Here is a 19978-nt window from a genome sequence, read left to right as displayed (position 1 = left end):
CTTCACTTGCAGTCTCAGGGTAGCCTCAGACTCATGGAGATCCTCCTACCTCTGCCTCCCAAATGCTGGGATTTAAAATGTGTGCCACCAGGCCCAGGTTTGTTTAATTCTTAATTATTGATTAAATTATGACTTGTCAATTAGGAGCAACAAAAAAGAAAAATGGCCAAAAAAATCTGGGATTAAAATCAGAAGTTATAATAAAACAGTTAGTCTCAATCAACAAACCACTACTGACAGAAGTTTATACCACTGTGCATCATTTTCACTAGAGAATTCTAACATATTTAAGTTCAATTGGGTGCATTACCTCATGAGAGATTCGCCGTTGTTCAATATATGCCATAAATTGTGAACTGAGACTGTTTGCGTCTAGGCCCTTGGCCTGTCTGACCTCGTCCTCTTCTTCCTCTGCAGTACAGCTGTCAATGTAGTCAATCTGCTCCAGGTCATGTTCTACTGTACAAACAGAAAAGGATGTGGGGGAGGGAGAAATGTGTCAAGTTAGACATCTAATAAAAAACATTTCCTTAAATTATATTCTACCCTCCCAACATCTTTTTTTTTTTGAAAGTTGAACAGCTTTCTCAGTTTACTGTCAGTGAAATGGGTTTATAAGCATCTGAGGGTGGGTTGAAGGGTCCTAAGGCAATTGGACATACCAAGTTCATTTCTGATGTCTAATCAGCATGCGGGAACATTCATGCTAGCATGTAGGCAATGGCAGGGGGGTTCAGGTGATCTAGGATCTCAGGGGGATGGGCTGTGTGAAGGCTAATAAGGACTTTCCTAGGCAACTGGCCAAAGGTTACAGGGCTATGGGCACAGCCTAAGTTCAGGAGTGCCAGGCTTGGAGAGGGAGTGGCTTCCTGTAGCCTGGGGGTCCTTAGCCCTGCCTGGAAGCTCAGGCCCCTCTCCTAAAGGCTCCAGCCTGTGCCTGGCAGTGCATAACTCCCCCTTTGTTTTTATAATGGGGCAGCCAACATCTTCTATTTTAAAAGTAGAAGGAAAGATAAATTTCATACAAATAAGCCTTTTATTATTTAATGAATGGCAACTCACAAAATAGTCTCCTGAAAACCATAGAGCTAATTCAATGAAGAATATAGTAAATGATGGCAACTGATTGAAATACAGACCACTGATGTTACTTTTTTTGGTTTTTCAAGGCTGACCTGGAACTCACTCTGCAGTCTTAGACTGGCCTTGAACCAACAGCCATCTTCCTACCACAGCCTCCAGAATGCTGCGATTAATGGCATGTACCACCATGCCTGGCTGGCCAGTTATAGTGTTTTAAATAAGACAGGATCAATTTTATGAGATAGAGAAGATGACTAATTTTTTTTTTTTTTTTTTTTGGAGGTAGGGTCTCACTGTAGCCCAAGCTAACTTGGGACCCACTCTGTAGTCCACACTGGCCTCAAAATCACCATTACCCACCTATCTCAGCCTCCAGAGTGTTGGGATTACAGATGTGAGCGACCTCACTTGGTTGAGGGTGAATAATTTTTAAGACTGATTGCAGGTCAGCCTGGGCTAGATCAAGACCCTACCTTGAAAAACCAAAACAAAACAAAATAAAACAAAAAAATTCAAACAAACAAATAAAAGAATGAAAGCTGAATCTTCTTATAATGTTTTAGTTTGGGTTTAATAATATCTCTTTGAGAAGCTGGGGAAGACTTAAAAAAAGGAGATGGGGTAAGAAGAAAATGGACTTGGAGAAAGTTATTCACCATTTCACTGCCTATACATTAAAAAAATTAATAACCAGAACAAAGATTTTCCTATTCATAAAATTATTGTGAGATATTTTGCATCAATTTGTTAATAAAAAGGAATCATGTGAGGAATTATCATGAGGAGAAGCAAGCACAATACAGCCATATAAGTGTTTAAGCTGGTAAATTCTAATACACTCTTTAAAGTTTAAAATTAAGTACTTTTAAAAATTTTTATTTATTTATTTGAGAGAGTAAAAGAGACAGAAAGAGAAAAAGAGAGAACGGGCACGCCAGGGCCTCCAGCCACTGCAAAAGAACTCCAAATGCACGCAAGTCCTTGAGCATCTGGCTTACACGGGTTCTGGAAAATCGAACTGGGATCCTTTGGCATTGCAGGCAAATGCCTTAACCACTAAGCTATCTCTCCAACCCTAAAATTAAGTACTTTTAACAACCTATTAAAATAGCACATTAGAAAAAAAAAAAAAACTTGGGCTGGAGAGATGGCTTAGCGGTTAAGCGCTTGCCTGTGAAGCCTAAGGACCCCAGTTCGAGGCTCGGTTCCCCAGGTCCCACGTTAGCCAGATGCACAAGGGGGTGCACGCGTCTGGAGTTCGTTTGCAGGGGCTAGATGCCCTGGCGCGCCCATTCTCTCTCTCTCTCTCCCTCTATCTGTCTTTCTCTCTGTGTCTGTCGCTCTCGAATAAATAAATAAATAATTTAAAAAAAAAAAACTTGTTATTAAGATGGTTTCGCCAGGGAATTCATTTTGTAGTCTCAGGGTGGCCTCTAACTCTTCTGGCAAGAATATTTTTAAAAGAAAAAGAAAAAAAGTGAAGGTTGGGGCTGGCAGTACAGCTAGCTCAGTTGGTAGATTGCTTTCCTAACATTAACCAGGCCCTGGATTCAATTCATAGCACACAAACCGAGTACAGCAGCACATGCCAGTAATTATACTAGCAGGGGGAGGCCACTTTGAGATCAGACTGAAACCTTGTCTGAAACAAAACAAAAAAGAGTTGATTAAGAAGACTTTTGATGTCTTCAGAACTGTTTACCTCCACCATTCGTCACCACTAAACTGCTTCGATTCTCTTGGTATTGGCTTTCTCTTCTCAGTCTCTGTTCTTTAGTTATCTCTGCTACTCGAAGAGGCAGATCGGAAAATTCATCTGTAGGCTTAAATAGTAGAAACATTAAAAAATAGTATTTGAACTTTAGACAACATATTTAAACTATGAATATGATATAAACTAAAACTTACATATAAGAAGAAACAGTAAGAAGGTTTTAGAAATGGACAGTGAATAATGTTATACAACACTGTGAATGTATTTATTACAACTGAAATGCGCACTTTAAAATTGTGAAAACACAATTAAGAAAAAGAATAAATAGAAGGTATTCAGGATTATAGGTAAATGTATATATATTTAAAGTTATCCACATAATTCATGTACACAGCCATACTTACATATATAGCCACCCAGACATACACACATACAATTAAAGCTCATTTAATCATTTTATTGATAACTAAAATGTGCCTTGGTGCTGGGTGTAGTGGCACACACTTTTTAATCCCAGCACTCAGGAGGCAGAGGTAGGAGGATCACTGTGAGTCTATCTCCCTTTCTCTCTCTCTCTCTCTCAAATAAAGAGAGGACAAAGGGGGGGGGGGGGAGAATGGGCATTCCAGGGCCTCCAGCAGCTGCAAATGAACTCCAGATGCATGTGCCACCTTGTGCATCTGGCTTACGTGGGTCCTGGCGAATAGAAACTAGGTCCTTTGGCTTTATAGGCAAGGGCCTTAACCACCACTAAGCAATCTCCCCAGGCCTAAAAAGAATAATTTTGAAAATGAGAATAAATTTCACTAAGATCCTTCCTCCTGCCATCTGTGGTAGTAGGGACTAAACACAGGACCTTGAGCACTGAACTAATATTGCAACCCACGTTCTCATTTCTTTACCCATTAGTTCCTTCCAGGAACCCTTCTGCCATCTTTACTCCAGATCACCTAGCCCTAGGCTTCAAGGTTTTCTTTATTACTGTCTTATTTTACATAGTATTTCATTATGGAGTCCAGCCTGTCCTGGAACTCAGTATTGAAGGTCAGATTTATCTTCAAACTTTAATCTTCCTGCCTCAGCCTCCTGAATGCTAGGATTATAGAAAAGTTAAATGTTTTAGGTTTGTAGGCTTCAGTTTTTAAAAAATATTTTATTTTTATTTATTTATTTGAGAGAGAGATATAGAAATGGGCAGGTAGAGAGAGAATGGGCACACCAGGGCTTCCAGCCCTGTAAATGAACTCCAGATGCATGTGCCCCTTGTGCATCTGGCTTACATGGGTTTTGGGAATTGAACCAAGCTCCTTTGGCTTTGCAGGCAAGTGCCTTAACCACTAAAGCCATTTCTTTAGCACCCCCTCCTTTTAGTCACATAGAATTGGCATGCCAGAGCTTCTAGCAACTGCAATCAAACTCCAGACACACGTACCCACTTGCGTACATGTGCGACCTTCGTTTGTGTCACTGTGCATCTGGCTTACGTGGGACCTGGACAGTTGGACATGGTCTTTAAGCTTCGCAGGCAAGCACCTTAACTGCTAACCTATGTCTGCAGCCCATGTAGGCTTCAGTTTTAACTAACTGAATTCCTATTTGGCTTTCCAGAATAACTTTTATTCAGAGACAAAATAATATACCTTTCACAACACACATGGTTTAAAAAAAAAAAGGATGGAAAACAAAGCCGAGCACAGTGGCTCACTCCTTTAATCCCAGCACTCGGGAGATTGAGGCTGGAGGATCATGGTGAGTACGATGTCACTCTGAGAATACAGAGTGCCTATCAGGTCAGCCTGGGCTACAGTGAGATACTACGTTCAAAAAAAAAAAAGCCGAAAGTGGTGGCTCATGCCTTTAATCCCAGCACTCAGAAGGCAGAGGTAGGTGGATTGAGGCAATAGACTATATAGTCAATTCCAGGTCAGCCTGAGGTAGAGAGAGACTCTACAGCAGACAAAAACAAAATAACTTCAGAGAGTGCCACAGAGAGAGAGAGAACTGGCATGCCAGGGCCTCAGCCACTGCAATCGAACTCCAGATGCTGCCACCTAGTGAGCATGTGTGACACTGCACTTGCCTCACCTTTGTGCATCTGGCTTATGTGGGATCTGGAGAGTAGAACATGGTTCCTTAGGCTTCACAGACAAGTGCCTTAAGTGCTAAGCCATCTCTCCAGCCCAAACAATGAATTTCTGTAAGGGATTTTTTTGTCCTTTCTTTGAAGTTTCTATATTTTATATAATAATAATTTGAATCTAATTTAGACATTTTCCCTTTTAAACATTTTTTTTTCAAGGAAGGGCCTCACTTTAGCAGAGGCTGGCCTGAAATTCACTGTGATACTCCCACCTCTGCATGCCTCAAGTGCTGGGATTAAAGGCGTGCACCACCATACCTAGCCATTTTCTAAACTATTATATTAGACTATTAAAGGCCATTTTCAGGCAGGTGTGGTGGCACACACCTTTTATCCCAGCATTCAGAAGGCAGAGGTAGGAATATCGCTGTGAGCTCAAGGCTATCCTGAGACTCCATAGTGAATTCCAGGTCAGCCTGGACTAGAGTAAGACCCTAACTTGAAACCACCCCCCCCCCGCAAAAAAAGGCAGTTTCATGCCTGTATATAAATGTATTTCACCCTTCCCATCACTTTAGTTTTTCTTAATCCAGTCTTGTGAACGAAACACTTACCTCATTCCCAGACCACCTCTTATCACCACTATCCACACTATTGAAGCCGGAATCCAGGGCTCCATAAGGACGACCTGAGTAGAGGTCTTCATGGCTGTCCAAATGAAGTTGGATATTTTAAAAATTAACATTTAAAATTAAGAAGATACAATTTTATTAATCAACATTCTCATAGCACTAAGTCACATAAACATTAGAACTAAGAAAATATTCTTTTAACTTTTTTTTCTTTTTTTCAAGGTAGGGTCTCACTCTAGCCCTGGCTGACCTGGAATTCACTATGTAGTCTCAAGGTGGCCTTGAACTCACAACGATCCTACTTCTGCCTCCCAAATGCTGCTATTAAAGGAGTGTGCCACCATGCCTATATGGCCTCTTCCTTTTTCATGCATGTGTGTGCTCATCTACATATTACTTTGAGACATAGTCTTTCCCTCAATCCAGAGCTGCTATTGGTCAGAGAACTCCAGCGATCCTCAGGTCTCTGCACTCCTTGGGCTGGTGTGTTTGGTCATGCCCAGTTTCTTATGTGGGTCCTGATGAACCCAACTGGACAGTCTTCTACTCTCAGAGACCCTCATATGTAAACTGAAAACATTCTTGCCACTGAACCATCTTCCCAGCCCTGGACCTAGTTTGTTAATCCAGTCAGCAAGTCTGAGTCACTTTACTGGTGAGTTGAGGACATTTACATGTAAGGTTATTAGTCACATAATTTTATTGGTTTTTATCCTGGCTGGTTGGATTTTTGCTTATTCTTTACTTTCTCTCCTGTGGGAGCATAAAGACTTTGCTAGTTTACTATGGTGGACATGAAGGATTCCTCCTAGCTTCTCCTTTGCTCCACTGGACCACTCATGAAATTTGTTCCTTCCTGTGCTCTCATGTTAAGACTGCCTTTCTTCCTCCTCTGTATCTTCTGCAATGGTTGCCATGAGTACTTTATTTAGCTTGTGTTTGTTTTGAAAAGCCTTTATTTTTTCATTAGCTTAAAGGGGAAGTCTTTCTATATCAAAGCACTTTTGGTTGGCAGCTATTTGCTTTGAGGGCTTGAAATTCCAACTTTCCTGACTTTGAGTGCTGTTGAAGAGACACCTCATGTTATTCAGTTGTTTCTGCTTTTGTGAATTGGTGTTTATCTATTTAAAAAAAATTTTTTTTTCTTTTAGGCCAGGTGTGGTGGCACACAACTTTAGTCCCAGCACATGGGAGGCAGAGATAGGAAGATCGGCAAGAGTTTGAGGTCACCCTGAGACTACATAGTTAATTCCAGGTCACCCTGGGCTAGAGTAAGACCATACCTTGAAAAACAACAACAAATTTATTTGTATTTATTTATTATGAGGGAGAGAGAAAGAAAGAGGCAGATAGAGACAATGGGTGTGCCGGGCCAGCCGTTGCAAACCAACAAGATGCATGTGCCATCTTGTGTACCTGGCTTAAGTGGATCTTGGGGAATCAAACCTGGATCCTTTGGCTTTGCAGACAAGTGCCTTATCTGCTAAGCCATCTCTTCAGTCCCTTTTGTCTCCCTCTTCTTCTCCTCCTCCTCATTATTATTATTATTATTATTTTGAGGTAGAGTTTTACTCTAGTCCAGGCTGATCTGGAATTTACCATGTAGTCTCAGGGTGTCCTCAAACTCATGGTGATCCTACTACCTCTACCTCCCAAGTGCTGGGGTTAAAGGTGTGTGCCACCAATGCCCAGCTTCCTTTGTCATCTTTTAAAAATTTTTATTTATTATTTATTTGCAATCAGAGAGAGAGAGAAAGGGAGGTGAGGGAAAGAGACTGAGAATGGGCATGCCAGGGCCTTCTGCCATTTGCAAACAAATTCCAGATGCATGCAACACTTTGTGTATCTGGCTTTATGTGGGTATTGGGGATTTGAACCTGAGCAGTCAGGCTATGCAAGCAAGAACCTTTAACTGCTGAGTCATCTCTCCAGCCCTATTTTTAAAGTGTGTCTGTGTGTGCGCGCGCGCGCACGTGTTTTAATTGAAGAAAAAAGAAAATAGAAACAGATAGACAGACAGGGAATGGGCATGCCAGGACCTCCAGCCACTGCAAAGAAACTCCAGACACATGTGCCCCTTTGTGCATCTGGCTTACGTGGATACTGGGGAATCAATCCTGGGTCCATTGGTTTTGCAAGCAAACGCCTTAACCTCTAAGCGCCATCTCTCCGTTTTTTGTTTTTTTTTATAATTATTTATTTATTTATTTCAGAGCGACAGACACAGAGAGAAAGACAGATAGAGGGAGAGAGAGAGAATGGGCGCGCCAGGGGTTCCGCCTCTGCAAAACGAACTCCAGACGCGTGCGCCCCTTGTGCATCTGGCTAACGTGGGACCTGGGGAACCCGAGCCTCGAACCAGGGTCCTTAGGCTTCACAGGCAAGCGCTTAACCGTTAAGCCATCTCTCCAGCCCTCTCCAGTTCTTTACCAGAAAACTTTTGAAATCTTCATCTGGCATTTTTCCTAGCTCAGTACTTAACAAGTTATGATCTTCTGGAGGAGTCATGTTGCCTTGCTTGTTTGTGGTTATGTTGCTGTGTTGTGATTTTCACATCTTTTTCGAGAGGGGTACTTATTAAACACATTACTTTTTTTTCCAAATATGTATGTATGTATATTTCGTTATTGATTTGAGAGAGAGAGAGAATGAATGGGTGTGCCAGGGCCTTCAGCCACTGCCAATGAACTCCAGACACATGTGCCACCTTGTGCATCTGGCTTACGTGGTTCTGGGGAATTGAAGCAAGGTCCTTCAGCTTTGCAGGCAAATGCCTTAACTGCTAAGCTATCTCTCCAGTCCCGGTGTATACATTTTGATCATAAATCCCACTGTTACCTTCTTTTGTCCCCTCTCCCACCTCCTTTCTTTCCATCTGTCCTTTTACTTATTTTTTTTTAACCGTCACAGTGATCGTGTCACAGCTGCACAAGTAGATAAATCTCGCCTGGCTGATTGGTGGTGTAGCTCACAGAATCCACTGCTGGTTGAGACTGACGACCTTTCTCCCCCAGCAGTGGCACAGTCCTTTCTAGCACTATAAGAGCTAGCCAGTAGGGGGAGGAGGCTGCCAGCTTAGTTGCAGTTCGACTTCAGAGTCTTGGAGCTGATTTATGTGGTGCCGTCCGCAATAGGCCTCTCTGTCCAATAGCACACTAGGAAGTATCTCACCTATCAACGGGGAGGATTTTCCTGTAATGACATACGGCTTCTGGGGGCAGCGATACCCACCCACTTGGGCAGCTAGAGCAGCTTATTCTTCAGTCTTCCTTTTAAAGGTGGCTTCTGAGTCCTCTCCCCCTGCCAGGGACAGCATGCTGAGGCTGTGCTTGGATTCCTTCTCTGCATGCTTTTTTGTCTCTGGGTTTTGTTTGTTTGTTTTGATCTTTATACTTTCTCCATGGATTTATGAAGCTTTTTTTGTATTTCTCTCTTTGTGATAATGTCTATTTGTCATAGTCTGTCTCTCATTTACCAGCTCTAGTTGGCAGCCTCTAGTCTGTCATCTTACCCAGACATCTCTACCATTCTGAATTTCTTCTTTCCTCTATAGCATTTTCGAACCATTCTCCATGTCTATTCTATTGTTTTTACTTTGTTTTGAGGCAGGGTCTCATTATAGCCCCAGGATGCCCTGGAACTCACAGTGATCCACCAACCTTAGTCTCGTGAGTACAGGGATTATAGGTGTGAGCCACTACTCACAGCTTTGGATGTACTTGTAACAATGCTTTTTTAAATTTATTACATATATATATTTTTGAGGTAGTCCTGCCCTAGCCCAGCCTGACTTAGTATTCACTATGTAGTCTAGGGCAGGCCTCAAACTCACAGGGATCCCCTACCTCTACCTTCCAAGTACTGGGATAAAGAGGCGTATGTCACCACAATCCTTTTTTTTTTTTTTTTTTTTTTTTTGGGGTTTTTCAAGGTAGGGTCTCACTCTAGCTCAGGCTGACCTGGAATGTACTCTGTAGTCTCAGGGTGGCCTTGAACTCAAGGCAGTCCTCCTACCTCTGCTTCCCAAGTGCTGAGATTAAAGGCATATGCCACCACGCCTGGCTCTACTTTGTTTTTTAAATTTTATTTTTATTTTATTTTATTGCTTATTTTATTTATTTATTTGAGAGCGACAGACAGAGAGAAAGAGGCAGATAGATAGTGACAGGGCCTCCAGCCACTGCAAAAGAACGCCAAATGCATGCACTACCTTGTGCATCTGGCTTACATGGGGCTTGGGGAACCGAGCCTCGAACCAAGGTCCTTAAGCTTCACGCCACTTAACCACTAAGCCATCTGTCCAGTCCTCACAATACTTTTTTTAAAAAATGTTTTATTCATTTATTTTCAAGAAGGGAGGAAGGGAGGGGAGGAGGAAGAGAGGTTGGATGGACATGCCAGGGCCATCAGCTGCTTCTATCGAACTCCAGATGCATGTGCCACCCTGTGCATCTGGCTTTATGTGGGTACTAGGGAATCAAACCTGGGTCATTAGGCTCTGCAGACAAGCCACTCAACTGTCAAGCCATCTCTCCAGCTCCTGCCTTTTTTATTTTTCAGACAAAATTTACATATATTTAAACACACAGATCTTAGTTGTATAATTCTGACAAAAGACAACACCTTTGTCCCCTATCATTAAGAGGTCTTTTCTACTTTCCCACACATCCTTTCCTAGTTGTTTCTTATCACTCTGCCATTGTGTGCTTCTTGAGGACAATCTCTCTAGCCTAATAATAATTTACTTTATTTACTTTTTAATTTTTTTTTTTGAGGTAGGGTTTCACCCTAGTCCAAGCTGACCTAGAATTTAATATGTAGTCTCAGGGTGGCCTCGAATTCACGGCGATCCTCCCACCTCTGCCTCTCAAGTGCTGGGATTAAAGGCATGCACCACCATGAGTGGCCTCAGTTTATTTTTTAAGGCAATTTTATTGAAAACTTACTGTATAATGCTGAAACAAATTAAACCAAACCACATATTTACCTTTTCTGAAAATGATATATATTTGACATACCATAGCAATGTCTATCTTTAGAAACCACATGAAAATTTGTTAATTTGTTTTGGGCTAGTAAGCAGAAAAGCACTTATTAGAACTGTGGTATTTACCCAAATCTAACACAAAGACCTGAGGGGTTTACTTGTATAAAGTCCAGGAGCATTACTGCATCTATCTTGCTTGTTTAAAGGCCCTTTAATTTAATTTTTGTATTTAAGATTGTTCCAGTGGTGGAGGGATGGCTTAGAGGTTAAGGTGTTTGCCTGCAAAACCAAAGGACCCAAGTTCAATACTCCAAGACCCACGTAAGCCAGATGTACGAGGTGGGGCATATATCTGTAGGTTGTTTGCAGTGGCTTGCAGTGGCTGGGGAACCTGGTGCTCCCATTCAATCTCTCTCTGCCTCTTTCATAAATAAATATATAGATTTATATATATATGCATATATATATACACACACACACACATACACATAATGTTTTTTTTTTTTTTTAAGATTGTTCCAGATGGCAGGAAATGCCAAGTGAATGATATTATCACTCATGTGGTATGTAGCTAAAGAACATCAAGACCAAAATGTTCACATGGTTTGTCATACATCAGGAAGGCTTAAGGTAGCAGAGCTAAGGTTAGTACTAAGGGCTTGCCAGGGATGCTCTCAGTGTAGAAAACTGCCTTCAAAGCTATCAATTTTATGGTTTAGAATGTCAGGAATGTCCAGGTCGAGAGATCCTGACTTAGAACTGTACTTTGTTGGATCTATGTAATCATGTTTACACTTAATACCAGTATACTGCGAATAAGAATGTTTTCTATTTCTCTTCAATCAACATTCAGACAAATTGAATGATTCAGTTTATGATTCTCTGTGTGATATAATAAGATACATAATAGAACATACTTACCAGGAGCCAAAACCCATAGGTCTTCTATCATAATCAGGCAGATCTGGAGCAATCTTACAGGCTTGGATGTTCAGGTATTTAAATATGTGGATTTTTCCTTTTATACATATCTAAATATAATAAAATATAAATGCAACAAATTATAACCCACCCGAAATATATGTCCTTTTAAAATTATTTATTTATTTATTTGAGAGTGAGAGAAACGGCAAATAAAGAGAATGGGCATGCCAGGGCCCCTAACCATTGCAAACAAACTGCAGATGCATGTACCACTTTGTGTACCTGGTTTTATATGGGCCCTGGGGAAATCAAACCAGGTCCTATTGACTGCTGGAAAGTGTCTTAAAGACTAAGCCACTGCTCTAGCCCTATATGTCCTTTTTTTTTTTTTTTTGGGGGGGGTTCTCTAAGTAGGGTCTCACTCTGGCCCAGTATGACCTGGAATTCACTCTGTAGTCTCTGGGTAGATTCGAACTCACAGCGAGCCTCCTACCTCTGCCTCCCGGCATAGTTGTGAATGTTAAAAAGGACATATAGGCCGGGTGTGGTGGCGCATGCCTTTAATCCCAGCACTCAGGAGGCAGAGGTAGGAGGATGGCTATGAGTTCAAGGACAGCCTGAGATTACATAGTGAATTCTAGGTTAGCTTGGGCTAGAGTGAGACCTTACCTTGGAAAAAAATAAATAAAATAAATAAATAAAAATAAAAAAATAACAACTAGCTTTTTATGTAATGTAAACTCAAAAGTATTTCTGTTAAGTTTGTAATAAGATTATTATTTTTTTAATGTTTTTGTTTATTTTTATTTATTTATTTGATAGCGAGAGACAGAGAGAGAGAGAGAGAGAGAGAGAGAGAGAGAGAGGGAGAATATGGGTGTGCCAGGGCCTCCAGCCACTGCAAATGAACTCCAGACACGTGCACCCCCTTGTGCATCTAACGTGGGTCCCTGGGGAATTGAGCCTTGAACTGGGGTCCTTAAGCTTCACAGGCAAGCACTTTACCACTAAGGCATCTCTGCAGCCCAAGTTTGTAATAATTAAAAATATAGAGGGAATTACCATGGGATATATTTTATAATCATGGAAAATGTTAATATATATATATGGTGGCACAGACCTTCAAGCCCAGAACATGGTGGATGGGGAGAGGTAGAGGATAGCAATGAGTACGATGCTAGCCTAGAACTACAGAGTAATTCCAGTTCAGCCCGAGCTAGTATGAAATCCTACCTTGGAAAAACAAACAAATGAAGTCAGTGTATATTTTAGGGTGTTTTTGTTTTTGTTTTTGTATTGGGAGGGGGGTGTTCAAGGCAAGGGTCTCACTCTAGCCCAGGCTGACCTGGATCTTACTATGTAGTCAATGGCTGGCCTTGAACTCAAGGTTGATCCTCCTACCTCTGCCTCCTGAGTGCTAAGATTAAAGGCGTGTACCACAACACTCAGCTTTATCTTAGGTTTTTACAATAATAAATACTGCTAGGATAACAAGCAAAAAAAAAAATTTTTTTTTTTTTGTTTGTTTCTCGAGGTAGGGTTCCACTCTAGCCCAGGCTGACCTGGAATTCACTATGGAGTCTCAGGGTGGCCTCAAACTCATGGCGATCCTCCTACCTCTGCCTCCCGAGTGCTGGGATTAAAGGCGTGCACCACCATGCCCAGTGAAGAACAAGCAAATTTAACACACTGATTGGTTATACATAGTCAGAAGTTTAATAATTATTCTCCAATAGTTCTTATTGACAACTTTTGATTTCCAAATGTGTAAATATAGTATTGATCCTGATTTCTAAAGAGAAGAGCTGGAAATGATAAAACAGTAAAGCTTAAACTGGATGCGGTGGGTTAGAGTGAAACCCTACCTCAAAAAAAAAAGGAAAAGAAATTGCAAGGTAGCTGGACATGGTGGCACATGCCTTTAATCCCAGCACTCAGGAGGCAGAGGTAGGAGGATTGCCATCAGTTTGAGGCCACCCTGTGATTAATACCAGGTCAGCCTGAACTAAAAGTGAGACCCTACCTTGACAAACGAAAACAAAACAAAAGAAAAAATTTCAAAGTGAGAAAGAAAAAAAGAAATGTGGTGGCACATGCCTTTAATCTCAGCACTTGGGAGGGAGAGGTAGGAGGATCATCATGAGAGTCCATAGTGAATTCCAGGTCAGCCTGAGCTAGAGTGAGACCCTACTTTGAAAAACCAAAAAAAAAAAAAAAAAAAAAAAAGGCATGTAATATTCCCCACCTAAGGTTTACCTGTGCAGGAGGCGATTGTAGTGGATTATTATCAAGGGTGATCACCTGCAGGTGTCTGAGGTTCCGGTAACAAACAGGGATTGCTATAATTTTATTGCATGAGAAATCTAACCGTATCAACGGCAACTCTGCAAGCTCTGCATGGAGATAAAATAGAAGTAAACAATTAATGATATTTTTAAAGTTCACATTTTAAACATTTTTATTTACTTATTTGGGAGAAGACAATGAGTATAAGTGTACCAGAGCCCTTGTTGCTGCAAAGGAATTTTGATATGCATGCATCACTTGGGGCATCTGGCTTTACAAGGTACTGGGAGTTGAACCATGGACATGCAGGTTTTGCAAGCAAGTGCCTTTAATGGCTGAGCCATCCCCCACTTCTAAGCTACACATTTTTTTTTTAACAAGAGCTTCCACGTAGTGGCATGTCTGTTATGGGGGTAACCAAGTGCTCTCTAAGTGAACTGGAGGCCTGCTCCACAGGAGGGAACACATGCTAGATGCTGAAAAAGTAGTCAAAAGGCCAGGCGTGGTGGCACATACCTTTAATACCAACACACCGGAGGCAGAGGTAGGAGGATTGACATGAGTTCAAGGCCACCCTGAGACTACAGAGTGAATTCCAGGTCAGCCTGAGCAGCCTGAGCTAGAGTGAAGTGAAACCCTACCTCAAAAAACAAAAAACAAAAAGTCAAAAGCTTCGGGCAGGGGAGGTCATGAGCCCAAGGGAGTAATGCCAACTGTTGTCTGAGTAGATGCATATAATATGCCTACCAAACTGTAAAAGTACTTTTCTTTTTTTTAAAAAAAATATTTTATTTATTTATCTATTTGAGAGGGTGGGAGAAGAGAGAGGGAATAGGTGTGCCAGGGCCTTTAGCTACTGCAAACAAACTCCAGATACATGCGCCACCTTATGCATCTGGCTTACGTGGGTACTAGGGAACTGAACCTGGGTCCTTAGGTTTCACAGGCAAGTGCCTTAAGTGCTATACCATCTCTCCAGTCCATAAGCACTTTTCTTTTCAGATGGCAGTGACCTCTGGGATGACTCAAAAGGCACTACAGAGCTGAGAAGTGACAGAGGAGTGCTCAGCACTGACACATCTCTATCACACCTTCCAAGGCTCAGGGTCCATTGAAGAAGAGGTGGCAGAAAGAATATAAGAGCCAAAGGAAGGATAGGACTGCTTACAATGGAATCTTCCAGACACAAAATGGCCTGGACATCCATGACCTCACAGTGCCTGGTACTACCTACACAAGATCCTCGTAATAGGAGGAAAAGATGATGACATCAAAATGAAAAAGACTAATTGAGAGGGGGAGAGGATGTGATGGAGTGTGGATTTGTGAAGGAGAAAATAGGGGAGGGAATTATCATGGTTTATTGTCTATAATTATGGAAGTGGTCATGATGTATCCATATGAAGTATGTTGTTAATAATAAAAAATTTAAAAAACGTTATAAAGAGGCTAGAGGGATGGCTTAGCGGTTAAGGTGTTCGCATACAAAGACAAAGGACCCAGGTTTGATTTCCCAGGACCCACGTTAATCAGATGTACAAGGGGGCATATGTACAAGTGTCTGGCATATGCAGATGTACAAGTGTCTGGCATTCATTTGCAGTTGCTGGAGGCCGTTGCAGGCCCATTCATTCTCTCTCTCTGTGTCAAAGAAATAAATAAATATTTGATAGATGGTAAATTTGAGAAATTTCTGAGAGACTTTTGTTTTCTATCTGACTGCTTGTAAATCAAGTAACAAAATGTTAAATGTTGGTTGAGTTGTGTACGAATCTGTTTTTGTTTGTTCTGTTTGTTTGTTTGTTTATTTATTTATTTGGTGTTTCTAGGTAGAGTCTCTCTCTCTGGTCCAGACTAACTTGGAATTAACTATGTAGTCTCAGGGTGGCCTCAAATTCATGGAGATCCACCTACCTCTGCCTCCTGAGTGCTGGGATTAAAGGCGTGCGCCTCCACGCCCAACTTGTTCTGTTTATTTTTATTGGGGCCTGGATATTGGGATGTAAAAGATTAACTTCGAGACATGCTCTCTATCCCCCCTCCCACATGGAATACCCAGTCTACTCCTGGGATGTTTCCTGTAACTTTCATTTTTCTTTTTAGTGATATTTTCTCTTTTTATATTTTATATATTTTTTTTATTTATTTGAGAGAGAGAGAGCAGGAAAGGGAGAGAGAATGGATATGCAGGCAAGTGCTTTAATCACTAAGTCATTTCTTCAGCCCAATTTTAAACATATTTTTCATTTATTTATGAGAGAGAGAGAGAGAGAGAGAGAGAGAGAGAGAGAGAGAGAAGGAAGCAGAGAGAAAGAATGGGATCACCAGGGCCTCCAGCCACTACAAATGAACTACAGACACGTGTGCCATCTTGTGTATCTGGCTTACATGGGTCCTGTGGAATTGAACCTGAGTCCTTCTGCTTTCCAGGCAAGCGCCTATCACTTAGCCATCTCTCCAGACCTCTTTTCTTTTTTAACTTTTTTTATTTACCATTTCCACAATTATAGATAATAACTATGATAATTCCCTCCCCTCCCCTAATTTCCCCTTCACAAATCCACCTTCCATCATATCCTCCCTCAATTAGTCTCTTTTATTTTATTATTATTATTATTTTTTTTTGGCTTTTCGAAGTAGTCTCACTGTGGCTCAGGCTGACCTGGAATTCACTATGTAGTCTCACGGTGGCCTCAAACTCACTGCGATCCTCCTACCTCTGCCTCCCAAGTGCTGGGATTAAAGGCATGCACCACCACACCCGGCTTCTCTTTTATTTTTATGTCATCATCTTTTCCTCCTTTCATGAGGGTCTTGTGTAAGGCAGTGTCAGGCATGGATATTCAGGCCATTTTGTGTCTGTAAGACTGCACTGTAAGCAGTTCTACCCTTCCTTTGGCTCTTACATTCTTTCCGTCACCTCTTCCTCAATGGACCCAGAGCTCTAGAAGGCGTGATGGAACTGTCTCAGTGCTGAGCACTCCTCTCACCTCTTCTCAACACTATGATGCCTTCTGGGTTATCCCAGTGGCCACTGCTATTTGAAAAGTAAAGCTTCTCTAACCAAAAGTGAGAGTAGCATTAATATATGGGTATAAACATTAAGAAAAGGGCCTCCAGACACTGCAAACTCCAGACGCATGCACCACTTTGTGTATCTGGCTTTATGTGGGTAGTAGAGAATGAATTGTGGGTCGTTAGGCTTTGCAGGAAAGCATCTTAACTTCCAAGGATCACTCCAATCCTAATTCTTAATTAAAGGTAGGACAGAACCCAAAATGGAGTTCATAAATTCTGGGAGATTCTTCCTAAACCCCAAAATTCTGCATTAATAGGACATCCAGATCTTGAAGGGCTACAATCCATATTAAACAGGCAACAAATGAAGATGGGGTAGCACACTACATTCAGACCCTACAGGGAGTAACCACGTGGCTTTGACTTGTTGGGCAGAAGCCTTAAGAGATTTATTTTCCTGATGTTCTCTGGTCTATATTTTTAAATGTTTTTCATCTGGGAGCTAAACAATTGGCTTAATGATTAGAGATGCTGGCTAGTGACTATGTCGGGTATCTGCTAGTGTTTCTGGCTTTGGAGAAATTAGATGTTTTGACTATAAACAACATTTTGTTTCAAAAATATGCCTTTCTTTCTTTCTTTCCTTCTTTCTTTTCTTTTCTTTTCTTTTCTTTTTTTTTTTTTTTTTTTTTTTTTTTGAGGTAGGGTCTCATTCTAGCTCAGATAGACCTGGAATTAATATGCAGTCTCAGGGTGGCCTTGAACTCACAGTGATCCTCCTACCTCTGCCTCCCAAGTGCTGGGACTAAAGGCATGCGCCACCACTCCTGGCTCGCCTTTTTTTCCTCTTCTCTTCTCTTCTCTTCTCTTCTCTTCTCTTCTCTTCTTTTCTTCTTTCTTTCTTTCTGTTTTTACTTTTTCAAGGAAGGGTCTCACCCTAGTTCAAACTGACTTGGAATTCTCTATGTAGTCTCAGGCTGGCCTTGAACTCACAATTCTCCTATCTCAGCCTCCCAAGTGTTGGGATTAAAGGCCTGCGCCACTATACCTGTTAATTTTTTTAAATATTTTATTTATTTGCTAGCAGACAGAGAGGGAATGAATAGGAATGAGAATGAATGTGTCAGGGCCTTTAGCCTCTTCAAATGAGCTCTAGATGCATGTGCCATCTTCTGTATCTGGCTTACATGGGTCCTGGGGAATTGAACCTGAGTTCTTAGACTTCAAAGGCAAGTGCCTTAACTGCTAAACTATCTCTCTAGTCCCAATATGGCTTTCTTAATTCAGGCAGTCTAACAGATTTTAGATGAGGAATGTTTACATTGTGTCTATTCCAGAAGTTTATGCTGCCATTCTATTTAATTACAAAGGAGATTTGCTTGACTCCTCTAAGTTCTTTACTCATCAGTACTGCTTCAAACAAAAGCATGCTTAGAAGCTAAATGTGTGGCTGAGATCAGAGGTTCACACTGACAAGATGACCTCTACTCCAGACAGACATTTCGAGGCCCTGTTCTCTGGCGGCAGGAAGGGGAATAATGGCCCATTCATTGGTGAGGACTTAAATTTGTAGGCCCTAGGAAGCAGAAAAATGAGGACCCCACAGACAAACCTTTATGAAACCCTGTTTATTGGCCGTGGAGACAGGTATGGACAGTAGCCAAAGCTATGGACTGGGTAGCTTAGACTTGTAGTTAGGGTCCCATCTGTAAGGGAATAAACCCGTAATCCCTGAACTGGTATGAGCCTCATCAGTAAGGACTTAATTCCATAGACTCTTTGGTTACCAATATAATCTTGAAAGTACCTTATGTATAGGCTCTCTCTGTTCTAAATTACTATACAGGGCTGAAGAGATGGCTTAGTGGTTAGGGTGCTTGCCTACAAAGCCTAAAGACCCATGTTCGCAGCTCTAGAATCCCTGATAGCCAGAAGCATAAAGGTGAGGCAAGTGCAAAGTGGCACATGCCCACTAGGTGGCGCAAGAGAATGGAGATTTATTGCAGTGGCTGAGGACCTGGCATGCCAATTCTCTCTCTAAAAAAAAAAATTAAAAAGCTATACAATGCCACTTGCAATGGGACCTTGTGTGTCGTGGCTGACAGCATGATATTGAGGTCCCCAGGCTTACTGAGGCTTTACACCATGTCTATCACATTGTGTCTTGAGGCAAAATAACAATAGCTTGTAATTTTGGTTTTCTTTCTCTATTTTCTGTCTTATCTAAGGTTATTAAAGCTTTGTTAGAATGTAGTTCTCAGACTCTTCTGTGAAACTGAAAGAGACCATCAAGAGCCTCCCTAGTGCTGGGATTCAAGCCATGTGCCACCATGCCCGGCCTCTGTTTGTCCAATTATTTATTTTGGTTTTTCAAGGTAGGGGTTTGGTCTCTCTCTAGCCTAGGTTGACCTAGAATTCACTAGTCTTAGGGTGGCCTTGAACTCACAGTGATCCTTCTACCTCTGCCTCCGAGTGCTGGAATTAAAGGTGTGCACCACCATGCACAGTTTTTTGTTTTATGTATTTTTTTTTAATGAGAGAAAATTGGCACACCAGGGCCTCCTGCCACTGTAATCAAACTCCAGATGTGTGCACCACCTTGTGCACATGTGCGACCTTGCCCGCTTGTATTACTTTGTGCGTTTGGCTTATATGGGACCTGGAGAGTCAAACATGGGTCCTTAGACTTCCCAGGCAAGTGCCTTAACTGCTAAGATTCAACCTCTATTTTTATATGTGATGAAACAGTTTTAGTCAAGATTTTTCTTATGTAACTTGTCTCATTTCTGGTATCTCCAATTCATTGCTTATTAGTAAATTAACTTTTTTCTTTTTTTTTTTTTTTTAGAAAAGATGTTAGACTTCATGTCAAGATGGTGTTTGCCTAACTATGCTTCACCTCGTAGGGAAGGAAAGATGGATGCAGAACCAGAGGAGAGAATCAGCCCATTGCACCTCAACAGTGGCCCAGCTGAAACCATAGATAATTGGGAAAATGAGCAAGAGTGCTGCTTTTTTGGTGAACCTGGTTATCAGCACAAGGGTGAAGGAGATAGACACAGAGAACACTCAACTCCTACCAAACCATATGTCCAGAGACACGTAGGCTCCCAAGACCTCATCACTGAAGCAGACCTACAACAAACCCAACATGGCTTAGGGAAATTGGCGGAAGAGGGGGTGGAAAGATTGTAGGGGCCACAGATTGGAACATTATGCACAGAGATATTGCTTCTTCCCCATAACTGATGGCT

The 19978-nt window shown here is 41.5% G+C and overlaps 1 protein-coding gene across 5 annotated transcripts in view; it reads right to left on the bottom strand.

Annotated features, from left to right (window-relative positions):
• The window catches only part of Lrch3 (leucine rich repeats and calponin homology domain containing 3), a 118930-nt gene that overhangs the window by 58975 nt on the left and 39977 nt on the right, over positions 1-19978 (bottom strand). For all 5 annotated transcript variants that reach the window (XM_045147420.1, XM_045147418.1, XM_045147421.1 and 2 more), the window contains exons 5-9: positions 13677-13813; positions 11418-11527; positions 5492-5585; positions 2786-2906; positions 311-459 (exon numbers count right to left, since the gene is read on the bottom strand). In XM_045147420.1, the coding sequence (XP_045003355.1) occupies positions 311-459; positions 2786-2906; positions 5492-5585; positions 11418-11527; positions 13677-13813 (611 nt within the window). The remainder of the gene's footprint in view (positions 1-310; positions 460-2785; positions 2907-5491; positions 5586-11417; positions 11528-13676; positions 13814-19978) is intronic.

This window comes from Jaculus jaculus, chromosome 4 (assembly GCF_020740685.1).
Source record: "Jaculus jaculus isolate mJacJac1 chromosome 4, mJacJac1.mat.Y.cur, whole genome shotgun sequence".
NCBI classification, from domain to species: Eukaryota; Metazoa; Chordata; class Mammalia; order Rodentia; family Dipodidae; genus Jaculus; species Jaculus jaculus.
This window is presented reverse-complemented; position numbering and strand designations above follow the sequence as displayed.